At 39.8% G+C, this 12594-nt stretch overlaps 1 protein-coding gene across 3 annotated transcripts in view; it reads right to left on the reverse strand.

Annotated features, from left to right (window-relative positions):
- PPM1B (protein phosphatase, Mg2+/Mn2+ dependent 1B) overlaps window positions 1-12594 on the reverse strand; it is a 57460-nt gene that overhangs the window by 26216 nt on the left and 18650 nt on the right. For all 3 annotated transcript variants that reach the window (XM_063302846.1, XM_063302844.1, XM_063302849.1), the window contains exons 2-4: window positions 9175-9316; window positions 6326-7193; window positions 3386-3503 (exon numbers count right to left, since the gene is read on the reverse strand). In XM_063302846.1, the coding sequence (XP_063158916.1) occupies window positions 3386-3503; window positions 6326-7171 (964 nt within the window). In that variant the 5' untranslated portion in view covers window positions 7172-7193; window positions 9175-9316. The remainder of the gene's footprint in view (window positions 1-3385; window positions 3504-6325; window positions 7194-9174; window positions 9317-12594) is intronic.

Genomic DNA, 12594 nt, shown 5'->3' on the forward strand with positions numbered 1-12594 from the left:
CATCACTGCTAGTATTGTATTATCCAGCTCAAACTTTAGAAGGCTCAACCAGATATGCCGTCAAAAACATTTCAGCCAGTTTACTAGTAATATTATTCTTACCCGTGCTGAAACGTATGGTAGGAAAAGACACAGACATCTCTAAAAATCCAACTCTAAAAATGAATGCCAACTATCATCTTAGTATTTATACTAGGCCCTGAGTTCGTCCTGTTACATCAAGACAAAGAGCCATCTTTGTTATACTCACTAAATGCTGGACTAGAAACCAGGACACATGAGTTCTAGTCCTCCCTTAGGCACAGAAACTGGCTGGGTCACTTTGGGTCATTCGAAAAAAGAAAAAAGAAAAATCTAAGGATATTCCTATTACCACAGCATTTTTCAAACAGGAAAGTATGAGCAAGTTGGGTTCTATCATGTAGTAAACTATAAATCCCAACATCCCTCATCACTGGATGGGAATTGTAATTCTGCAACTGTGAAAAGAATATGCATTCCCAGGATGCTGAGAAAAAACGGCTGGTCTTTATATGGAAAATAAACAACATTGAATTAGACTTAATATGAAAAAATCTCAGCAGGTTGTAACACCTGACCAATTTTGTCTGGTAATGGAAGCTAAGCAGTATCAGGTCTGTTCGTTGGTTCTAGGAGACCAACAGGAAATACCAAGGCTGGAAGCTAGACTGGGAAGTCAGAAATATTCCAGAAGGCAGCTATTTATCTATTAGATTTTATAGCTGCCCATTTTATGCATCATAATCCTGGATGGCTTACAAACAATAAAATAAAAAGTATAATACCAACATAAAAAAACATCTAGTCCTGCACCAAAACAACACACCCCTCACATCCAACAAACAACTTTCCTTAGGCTTCAGCCACTCCTCCAACATTTGTGGGGAAAGCCAGCTCTTCAGGTCTTTTCAAAAGGCCAGGAGGGCTGGGCCCTGCCTGATCTCAGGGGAAAGGGTATTCCAAGGGCAGGGGCTGCTACTGAGAAGGAGTACTGCCTAGGTCCTGCTAGATGGCAACAGTTAAGGGAAGGGACCTGGAGCACAGTCACCCTATTGGACCTGATGGAGTGGACAGATACCCTCAGAGAGGCAGCCCTGCAAATAACTTGGTCCCATGACATGCAGGGCTTTAAAGGAAACCATCAGCACCTTGAATGGCACCCAGAAAAGAACTAGAAGCCAGTACAGCTTGGGCAGCAGCGGTGTAACATGGGCAAACCATCAGACACCCAGAACTGCATGCACCGCTGCATTCTGGACCACTTGCAATTTCTGGATGGTCTTCAAGGGCAGCCCCATATAGAGCACATTGCAGTAATCCAACTGGGTAGTGACTAGGGTGTGAGTGACTATGAGCAAGGCCTCCCGGTCCAGGAATTGGGCAATTGGCCCGCAAGATGAAACTGAGAGAATGAACATGGCTGCCAAATGCTCCTCAACCAGGAGCCACAAGTCCAGGAGCTGCACACCAGCTCTATCCGTGGGAGTGCAACCCTTGCAAGAATCAAAGATGATTCAGCAGATACGGAGAACCAAAACCCCACAGCCATTGTGTCATGCCAGGGTTGAGTCAAAGCCAGTTCCTCCCCATCCAAACCTTACAGCCTCCAGGCACTGGGCCAACTCTGGGACAGCATTGCTGGGTTGGCCAGGGGTAGTAGGAGATGTACAACTGGTTATCAGCAGCATACTGATACCACACCCCATGATGTCAGATGACCTCTCCCAGCAGCATCATGTAGATGTTAAAGAGGAGGGGCAAAAGAGTTGAGCCCTGAGGCACCCCACAACACAGGGGCCTAAGGCTTGACCTCTCCCCCACCACCACCAACACTGACTCTAACTTGCCACAGAGGAAGAGCCACTGCAAAACAGGGACCCTCACTCTCAATCCCCAGAGCCAGTCCAGAAAGATACCAAGGTTATCCAAGGAAATTGGATGAAAGTTGTCTAACAGGTTGAGTTCAAGGAAGACCTCTTAAGATGTGGGTGTACCACCACCTCCTTCAAGGAAGGTGGCACCACCCCCTCCTGCAGTGAGGCATTAATCACCACATGAGCCCAACTGTATGCCATCTCCCAGGAGGTCTTAACCAACCAGAAGGGGCACGGGTCCAGCACACAGGTAGCAGAACTCACAGTCCTGAGGACCCTATCCACTTCCTTAGGAGTATCCAGCTCAAACTCTTCCCACACAGCGGAGCTCAGATGTGCCAGTCACTTCCATACGACCTCCCAGCCAGTGTCTAACTCCAAGCAAAGTCAAGTGACTTTATCTGACAGATGCCAAGAATTTTCTTCACAGCAGCTGAACAAGGGCTCCCTCAGTCCCTCCTTACCCAGAAGGGAACTGGTCACCCTAAACAGGGTCATCAGCCAGTTATCTGAAGATACAGTAAGAGCAGAGAAGTAAACTCGCTTTGCTGCTCTTATTGCTGCAAGTCAAGTCCTAATAAAGGCTCTCACCCGTGTTTAGTCAGCCTTGCTCTTTGTCTTTTGCCAGCAATGCTCTAGGTTCTCTTGTGTTGTTTCATCTCCCACAACTTTTTGGTAAGCCAAGGAACTCTCCGGGATCCACAAGCACAGAGAGTTCACACAGGGCAATCCAATCCAAGGCCCTTGCTGTATGTTCATTCCAAGCTTGGACCACAGTAGACCAAATTGTGCTCTAGAGCTTCTGGAAAAACCCCAAATTCCTTCTGGAATTCAACAGGTCCATCAGTTGCCTGAGATGGGCTGACTAAATAGGCCCTACCTCCCTGCAGTGGGGGGTAGGCACAGAGAACTCCAGAACCAAAAGGCCAGCTGCTCCTGGCTGTTGTGAAGAAAACTGCAAAGTTGTGTTCATGCAGTTACTAGGATTAAAAAACATCTTTATTAACCCAAAAATTCCCCATAAAACAACTGACATTTCCAATTTTGACTTCAGGTTTAGTAGACATCCAGTATTTCTATAATTTATCACAGTCTGCAACTGAATACAGCTTCACATTACAGGTTTGTTAGGTTTTAACAAAACTTTCTTAAATCTGTCAGCTACCTATTCACATTACCTGCTCTTCAGAAAGGTTTGCTATTATATAAGTAAAAAACTATTCCCATCAGCAATGAGCTAACAAGCCTAACTTAAATATATGTTTATAAATTTTGCAAGATAAGAAACTTTGTTCTGCTGAACAATCTGCAAGCTCTAAGACAAACAGCTGCATCAGCAACTGCTCTAGGTTGCTCTGACTCATGTGGTCCAGGTGCACATCCATGGCATTCTGTTTCCTATATGAGAGCTGTCCTCTAGTCCACTTGTATTTCAAGTTGCCCCAATTATTTCTAGGGAAAAAAAACTAATACAAAAGTTAACGTCTTACCTTCCACCCGTGATTCCAAGTGCTTATCCAAATCTGCATCTCTTTTCATTGCCTCATCTGAGACCTTAGGAGCATTTGAAAAGCAAACTAGAACAATACTCATGTTATCACGACTTCCCTATATTTTGGGAGGAAAAAATATTACATATTTGAGATGAATGCTTATCCTTCTCACAACCGTAGACTGCATGCTTATTCAATAAAATATTTTAAAAACTACATGCAATCGTTTGTCAGATTCATTTTTTGTTTCCAAATTTAATTAATTAGGTGAAATCCTGTTAAATTGTTCTACTGACTAAACAGTTTCTAACAGAAAAACAAAGAAGAACTATTCCCGTTTCTTCTCTGTATGCCTTCAAAATCTTCTCTGGAGGACAGGGGACTTTAGGGAGTTGGGCCTGCAGGGCTGAACAAAAGTCCAACTGACTAAGTGGACCTGCTCACACAACTTTGAATTTTCCCTTAAATAAAGTAGTGCTTAGGAGGTTTATCCCACATGACATACATAAATTCAAAACATCTCATATAATGTATAATTTTGCAGTGATGCTCAGCTATACAGATCCAAAATATTGCATCGGAAGGGACGTCGGCATGTCTGCAGCAAGCTTGCCCATGAAGCACCATTTCCACTTCGGATCTGAATAGCTGCACCTCTGTATTATTTTGCTCCTTAGTTTCCTTTTTTGATTTATGTAACTATAATTAAACAAAATGTTATTCTTATCAACTGTGGACAAGATGGATACATATGACCTAGAGGATAATGTAGTCTTGTGGATTTACAACTGACTGTACAACCATATCTAATGAATGCTTATAAATGTTCCTTAAAGGAAGTTCAAGTAGGGGTCGCACAGGGCACCATTCTCAGCCCAGTGTTATTCTTTATAAACAATCTAGAGGAGGGAATGAAAGGAATACTTCACAAATTTGCAGATAACTCCAAGTAAGGGGACTGGCTAATACTTCAAAAGATAAAATCATAATTCAATAAATACTCAGGAAGACTGAACATTTCGCCAAACTTCTGAATGAGGTTCAGCAGTGAGAACTGGAAAGGTCTACATCTGGGTAGGAAGTAGCAGATACATAGATACAGGACTGCAGCGATTTGACTTAGGAGCAGTGCATATGGAAAGGATCTTGGAGAATTAGCCAACCACCAGCTGAATAGCAGCAAGCAATAAGATGCAACAGGTAAAAAGGCTGGTGTGGTCTGGGACTGCTTTAAGAAAAATACTGTGTATAGATGTCAGGTGCTAAAAGAGTTTCCTTCTCCTCTGTACCGGTTTGATTATGCTTGGGAATACAGTGCCCAGTTCATTAATTTACATTTATTTATAATTTCAATTTCTAAGGCCATATTCTCATCAGTGATTCTGGGCAGCTTATAGTGGTTTAAGAATAGTTAACAACAACAATAATTTAAAAAAACCACACTGGGGTGGCAGACACATTCTCAATTACTAAATTACATCATAAATAGCAGGTACACAAATCCTAGCTTAGTGCCTGTGGGAAGAACAGGATCAGGGCTATATGGAATTTGGGGTGGAATGTTGTTCCAAAGAATAGTTATGGTAAAAGAGAAGGGGTAACACGCTTTAAAGGGAATATGGAGAAGCTGGAGTGGGTTCAGAGGATAACTGCTAGGATAAGGGGTCTAGAAACCAAGCCCTATGAAGAATTATTAAGAGAGCCAGGCAAGTTTAGCCTACAAAAGGAAAAACAAAGGGTAGTAGTCTACAAATATCAAAAAGGCTGTCACACGCAAGAGGGAGGAGACCTACTCTTGCTGATACCTTGACTAGGGCAAAGACTAGGGATATGCAAAACTCACTGATTTAGGAATAGAACATTCACCCATAGAACAGCATAGTCCAAGAGGAAGTTTCACATGTTCTGAAGGGGGACTGGAATGTATCGGACTCCTCCAGAATCAGTGAGTTTTGCACATCCTTAACAAGGATCAAGAAGTTGAAATTAAAAGAAAAGGATTCTGGTTGAATATAGGACTTTCCTGGTGATAAGCACCCCCTCACTGGAAGATTTCAAGTGGAAGCTGAACAGCCACTTATTAGGGTGATTTAGTGGATATTCTCACTAGCAAGGGGATGGGTTAGATTGATTTATAGGAGCCCTTATACATTTTATGATTCTGTAAGTCTTAATTCCATAATATATGAATATATTGTATAATATATGACTGAAAGTCATTTAAACAATTCTAGATACCTGAATATTTTAGAGTTACTAACATTTTGGAAATCAGATTCTTCTGCTTTAAAAAAATCAAATGTAAAACATCTGCACTACATTCTACTTAATTTAACAGTTTTACAAAACTGAAGATTGGATATTATTTGTTTGCAAATAATAAGCAGTTTAACTTATACTCATATGAATTTCTTTATCCTTAATTCTGAGAAGTTTAAAGCTTTCTCCTAAAGGCTATACATGTGCTTTAAATAATAATGTGACATTTCATTCTTATCAAATGAAAACCCTGGAAAAATCAATGGTAATAATAAATACTGGTTTGGGTGGGGGAGTGGAAGAGCTTAAACACTGAGAAGCAAACCACAAACAATGTCTAAGCACTGGAAGAAAAAAATACTGCCTTTACTTCCTTAAACAAATCTAGCTTGTGGGTGTTTTAAATATTCTCCTTCAAAGCAAAGATGAATGTTAACTTTTAAGAGTAAATAGAAACTACATTGTGAAGAATTTAAAAGTGCTATTTGGGTTGTATAAAATACAGTGCCAAGACCAAACAAATAGCAGATGAATGCCTAGTAAGATTGCAATCACATGGAGGCAGACTGATCAATACCAAATCTACACTATTTTTAGAATTAATTTTTGTTCAGTTTTAGCAGTAAAATGAACATCCAAAATAACCTTTGTTCTGAAAAGTTTGAAAAAATTACATACCTTGTGTAAACAAGTATCCACTACCCAATTGCACACTTTTTCCAGATCATCTGATACTTCAAGCCTAGATTTAACAAATTCACAGAGCTCCTCGTTGCTCATTACATCCCAGATTCCATCACAAGCCAAGACAATGAATTCATCCTCTTCAGCTCTTACAATTTCATAAACTTCTGGTTCTGGAGAAACAAGTTGTTCTGTAGGACCTTTGCCATCAACACATTTGTAGTCATAGTCCCCCAGAGCACGAGACACTGCTAATGAGCCATTAACACGCTGAATCATGACACTCCCTCCTGCATTCTGGATTCTCTCCTTCTCCCTCGGATTGCAAGGCTTGTGATCCTGTGTTGAAAAACAGACCTGTCCATTCCTATATAGAACAGCACGTGAGTCTCCACAGTTGATAAAATAAATGTGCTCAGGTGAAATCATAACTCCCACTGCTGTTGAGCCACTCCTGTCCATGCCATTTCTGAGGTCTGAAAAATTGCGCATATATTCATCAATTTTCAAAAAGCCAGTTCTGATTCCACTCTTAACATTTTCTACTGAAGGTTCAAGAGCACAGCCAGGCTGCTCTGTTCCCCTGAAGTCTTCATTATTAGTGATATGTTCTAATAAGTGGTTTGAGCAGTAATTTGCCACACGAGATCCTGCGTGACCATCATAAACAGCAAAGAAAGACCAGTCCTCCAAACCATGAGGAATTCCTACAACAGCTGTGTGAGCATCTTCCATTTCAACTCTCCAACCTTGCATACTGCTGAGGCCATAACGCAGGCCATTTCCTGCCCCATGAGCATTATGTTTCTCAGTTTTTGGTTTATCCAAAAATGCACCCATGTTTCCTAATTTACAAAGATATCTGCAAAAGAAAATTTGATCCTGAGTAGCGTTAAGTACCTTAATACATCACAAAAATCATGAAATGATACCTGACCAGCTATGCAAAGTCTGTCTTCAAAACAGCCAAATTATGGTAATTATTTTAGTGTGTTCTGCAAATATAACCAAGTTATGGAATGCACTCTAATGGGCCTGTATTCAGTCCTTACCCATTTCACTTTTAAGAAATAAATGCCTTTCAACCAGGCTCTCTTAGATGGCATCAGTTTTAGCTTTTCAAAATGAATGTTAAAGGTTTGCGTTAGCTGACTAGAGTGCCCCATGGACAAAATAAATAAGCGAAAAACCTTGAAATATGTAGTATTTATCTTTTTCTTGCCAAACAATAAAAAAGCAATGTTCAAATCAGGAATCACAAATCCCATCTTACATGTACACAACATATCTGTAAATCTTTAGCCACAGCTGTTTCCATATGCATGGTTCTTTTATTTGTTCTCCTACTTTAAATATGGATTAGCAGATACATATACTTATCTCCCAGCTGTAATCGGTAATAGTTATAGAGTCAAATTTTATGCCATCAGATTCTTTTGAAGAGGCAGACTGCATTAAAGCATTCAATTAAATGGAGTTATGAACAGAACACAAGCATGTGAATCCACATGTAGTAAGAAGAAAGATTAAAATAGTACTCATGGTAATCTAAAACAGTATTTACTAGCCCAACACCTAGATATAAAGTTACAACAGTTTCCTATTTACAGTAAAGTTTTTTTTTTTTAAAAAAAGGGGGGGGAGAAGTATGTTGCAACAACTTAACAATAGGGCTGTTCAAAGCATTTGAAACAGGTGCTTTGGAAATCATGTGAGCATCACAAAGCACCTATATTCAAAGAATGAAAACAACTGCATCTTTTGCAAGGCTCATGTGGTGCTTCAAAAGCTGTCCCCAAATACCTTTGCATGTATATGCATGTACGTGGCTGCTCTAATGTTCTGAAGAGAACTGCTTCTCTCACACTGCTACATTTTGCAAAGTACTTCTTTCAAATGCTTTCTACAGTTCCTGTGAATAGTCATTTATGCTTTCCCCCAAAGCCAACATATTTATATAGTATCTATAGATCAGACAATTCAGAAGAATACAGTATCAACTTTTTTAGATCAACACAAGTATAAACTAGATGGCATCCACAATATTCTATAAATCAATGATGCTCAGAAATCAAAGGACAATCCCAAATGACCTTCCAGTTTCTCAGAAGTCACAGAGCATTAGAGTGCTGGAATAAGAGACAGACCATTTCAAGAAATAAGATTATCACTATTCAACATTATATAGTACATTGCAATAAGCTCCATAAATAAAGTAACCAACAACCAGTGTGGTATAATGGTTAAGATTCTAGACTAGGAGTGGGGAGACTCAAGTTCAGTAATGGAAATTCACTGGATGACTTTGGGGCAGTCACTCTCAGCCTCACCTTTGTCACAGTGGTGTTGTGGGAAGAAATAGGTCTTAGATATACCAAATAAAAATACCACTATACTGCTAAATTTTTGCTCTTCTTTATGTGCACAGGAATCTTGATATGTGCAACTTTTATAATATTTAATTAATCTCATATATTCTCCACAAAATAGGTCATAGTACCAGGTTACTTACATACACTAAGTTACATAATGGATCATGTTCCTGACTGATAAAAAAAAATCTAAAATATGATTAATGTATATGGTGCACAAGGGGAAGTAGTTCAACACAGGTTACTAACTGTGCTATCAGATTTCTAATATGAAACTAATGGACTTCTATAGAGAAAGATGTCTGAAATTGAAAACTCACAAATACTGTAGAGAACAGTTAAGAAAACAGAGCATCTTTTGCATATTCCTGTTCAAAACACAAGCTATTAATACATAAAGTCCCAACAGCTGGATAGAAATCAGTTATGTTCCATTACATCCATTCCATTACATTATCAAGAAATATTTACCTGTTAACTGTACTTTTGACAATTTTTGCTCAGCTCTAAAAACTTATGGTTTACATTCCTTCTGCCAACAGGCATAGAACAGATTAAACTTGAAAGCCTTCAAATCATGCAGAATGCAGTATTTGCTTTAACTCGGAATTTCCTAGGGGAAAAGACAGTATTCATTAGTATATCATACTGCAGAATGAATTTTCAGATTAGGAATGCATTGAACATTTCATTTTACCACCCTTATTAACTACAGTGTAGGTTTCAGACATGTACAATATTAAGATTTATTTATTTAAAAGTCATTATTAACATTACACCAAAACTTTCAGATAAATTTGAACAGGTAGAAATATATCACTCAAAAAACAGACTATTCATGGTACAACTTTGCTGTTATGATAGACTAAAATACCCTTAACTCAATTTCATGAACTGGAGGTCCAATCAAAGACAAAACATATTTAAATATTGCTCCAGGTAGTCCTCAACTTAATGACAGTAATTGGGACCAGAATTTCCATCACTAGGTGATGCGGTCATAAAGCAAGATGTCATGTGCCTGCATCACTTAGCGATGGCAATTCTAGCAATTTCCCTTGCCGTCATTAAGTGAATTTTACCAGTTGTTAGGTGAGCGCCCACCCCCAATCCAAGCCAATCCAGGCTTGATCCCTCCCAGCCCTGAACCTCAGATAAGCGACTGCCTTCAACTCCCTCCACCCGCCTATCTCCCCATCTCCGTCCTTTCGGCTGCCCAGCATCCAAGCAGACCCAGAACCGCACAGCTCTGGGGCTACAAGAAGCCCCTGAACAGCAGCACAGCACAAAACTACAACCACCCCAGCTCAGCCATGCAAAGCCACCCCAGGAAGCTCCAGCCGCCCTGAAAGCATCACTTTCTGAAGTCAGCGTTCTGAAGGGAGCCACATGGTGGAAACATTCGCCGGAGAAGCTGGGTCTGAAAAGGAGTCAGCAAAGGTGGCCAGGCGCTTCTGCTTCGCCCGCGGTGGCTGGGCAAAAACGCAAAAGGTCGGTGTGGGGAACTGGGAGAGGAGGCAGCTGGGTGAACTAATGTGGGCTGGGGCGGCTGCAGCTTCCTGGGGTGGCTTGGGTGGCTGGGCTAGGGCAGTTGCAGTTTTGTGCTGTGCTGCTCAGGAAATTCTTGCATCCTCAGAGTCTGCTTGGCACCCTGCAAGGCAGGGTGCAGGGCTTCCAAAAGGGCAGAGTTGGGGGGGAGATAGGTGGGTTGGTGAGTTGAATCACCCCTGCAGTCCTAAGTGTGGGAGGGCTGCCAAGTGCCCGAAATTTGATCACATGACTGCCGGGGCGCTGCAATGGTTGTAATTTCTACATCCATTTCTTCAGCACCGTCATAATTTCAAACAGCCGCTGAATGCTCATTAAGTAAGGACTACCTGTACTTAAAATATTTAGGACAGTAAGCTTTAGAAGACTTGCAAATAATAAACAAACCAGAAGGATGCTCCATTGTTGCAACATTACTGAATTCAAAAGGGATTTTTCTCCATAACTAGATATTGTATTAATCGGAATAAATATTTCTGAGAAAAAGAAGTCCCTCCATTCTCCTCCCAACATTTCAAAGCAGATGTAGGAAGGGCTGGAGGAGATGGAGAATTGCTTCCTCTCCTTTCCAATGAGGGAAAGTATTTCATAACAGAAATGCTAATTTATACAACCTATGTAAAATAAAACAGAGATGGATAACTCATTATACTACAGTACTGAGCTGCAAAAATCCAGACGACAAATAGTTTTGCATACTTGTTTGCTGCCATCTAGCAGTCATTCTGATTTAAGCAACACAGATATAGTAGTTCTAATTTCTATAAGTTGCTGATGAATTTTGGCTATATGAGGATATGCTACTAAAGTAACAGGAAAGAAGAAAATAATCTCAGCAAGCTCTGCAAAAATATTTTCCCCATTTATTGCTGCTTTCTGAGGTCACATAATATCCTTCCTTTTTTACTTACTGCTACTGCTATCCACTGCCAGCTGCTTCTTACCCTGGACTTAATGCTAATCATTTGCTAGTTAATTTCTGTAAGGGCATGACTAACAGTTCATGCACACCCCTCAACAATCTGCTATTACAAAGAAAAAGATTTCCTCTTTCCTTTAATCTCATTTTCCACACAAACAACATAATTCCACATAAATAAACCCTCTTACTCCAACCTCCTGCCCTTTGTATGGATGACAGAGCATCTATCAGCACACTGAAGAAATTCTGGTTTCTCAGGCTGGAAGAAATGAATTGCATTTGATGCTGAATAGAAGAAAGTAAGAAATCTATGGATTTTACTGAGAACAGAGGTTAGGCACTTCAATCCGTATGTGATAGAGGATAAAAGTTAATGTATTCAATGAGGAAAGACTATCAATTATTACATATATTAACTGTATTATCTATATTTAATCTAACTCAAATTGGGTTTCATTTATTTAATTTTTAAAGATTTAATTTAAATTCTTTTCACTTTTTGTAGTGACCCTCAAGACTACTTGAAGGCAAACTGCAGTTCCTGACACTGAAAAATACAGTGCTTTCTAATCTAAAAAATTAGGTTTCATAATATTTTCAAAAACTGTATGATCTGCAAATATACAGTCAATGTGAATTTCTGTAAATTTCTGTGTTTTCTGCAAAGTGTTATCACATTATATCAAAACAATGCCTTGCTTTAGAGCAAAAAAGGGGGGAGGGGAATCCACCTTCAAGGTAGGTCCTTCTGCTCACGCTGCATACTATTTCTTTTACTGTTTTTTTCCCCTATTCTTTTCCTATTTCTTTCTGTAAAATTTAAGACAAATTTTAAAATTACAAAAATAATAAACACACACAGCATAGCACAAAGTCTAGTTTTGGCACAATATAAAACAAAACAGGAATTCCAATTTGTCTGAAAAAATTCTCAAAATCAGTTTGCTGGAAGGGAACATGTAGGTTATTGAGTCCAACTCCCTGCAGGAATCCAAATTAAAGCATCCACAATAGGTGGTTGTCTAGCTTCAACACAAACATATTCAGGAGTCCACCATCTCTCTGGGTAACTGTGTCCACTGTCAAGCTCTTTTCACAGTTAGGAAGTCGCTTTTTTCCCCCTAAGATTCCATCAGGATCTGCCATTCTGTAACTTAAATCTATTCCTCTATGTCCTGCAATCTGGAATAGCAGAAAAGAGGTCCTAACGTTTTTCTCTGTGACAGCCTGCCAGCTATTTGAAGTGTGCTATCACAATCTACATCATCTTCTCAAGCCTAACTTTTCCAAGTCGTTCAAATCTCTCTTCGAGGAATTTACTCCAGGGACATCAGAAGGTGGGAATGAACAGGAACAAAAACGAGTAAGACAGTGATGTTATTGCTATACAAATGTACAAATTTACAAGATTTCACGAGTAT

This window comes from Candoia aspera, chromosome 1, assembly GCF_035149785.1.
Source record: "Candoia aspera isolate rCanAsp1 chromosome 1, rCanAsp1.hap2, whole genome shotgun sequence".
Taxonomy (NCBI): Eukaryota; Metazoa; Chordata; class Lepidosauria; order Squamata; family Boidae; genus Candoia; species Candoia aspera.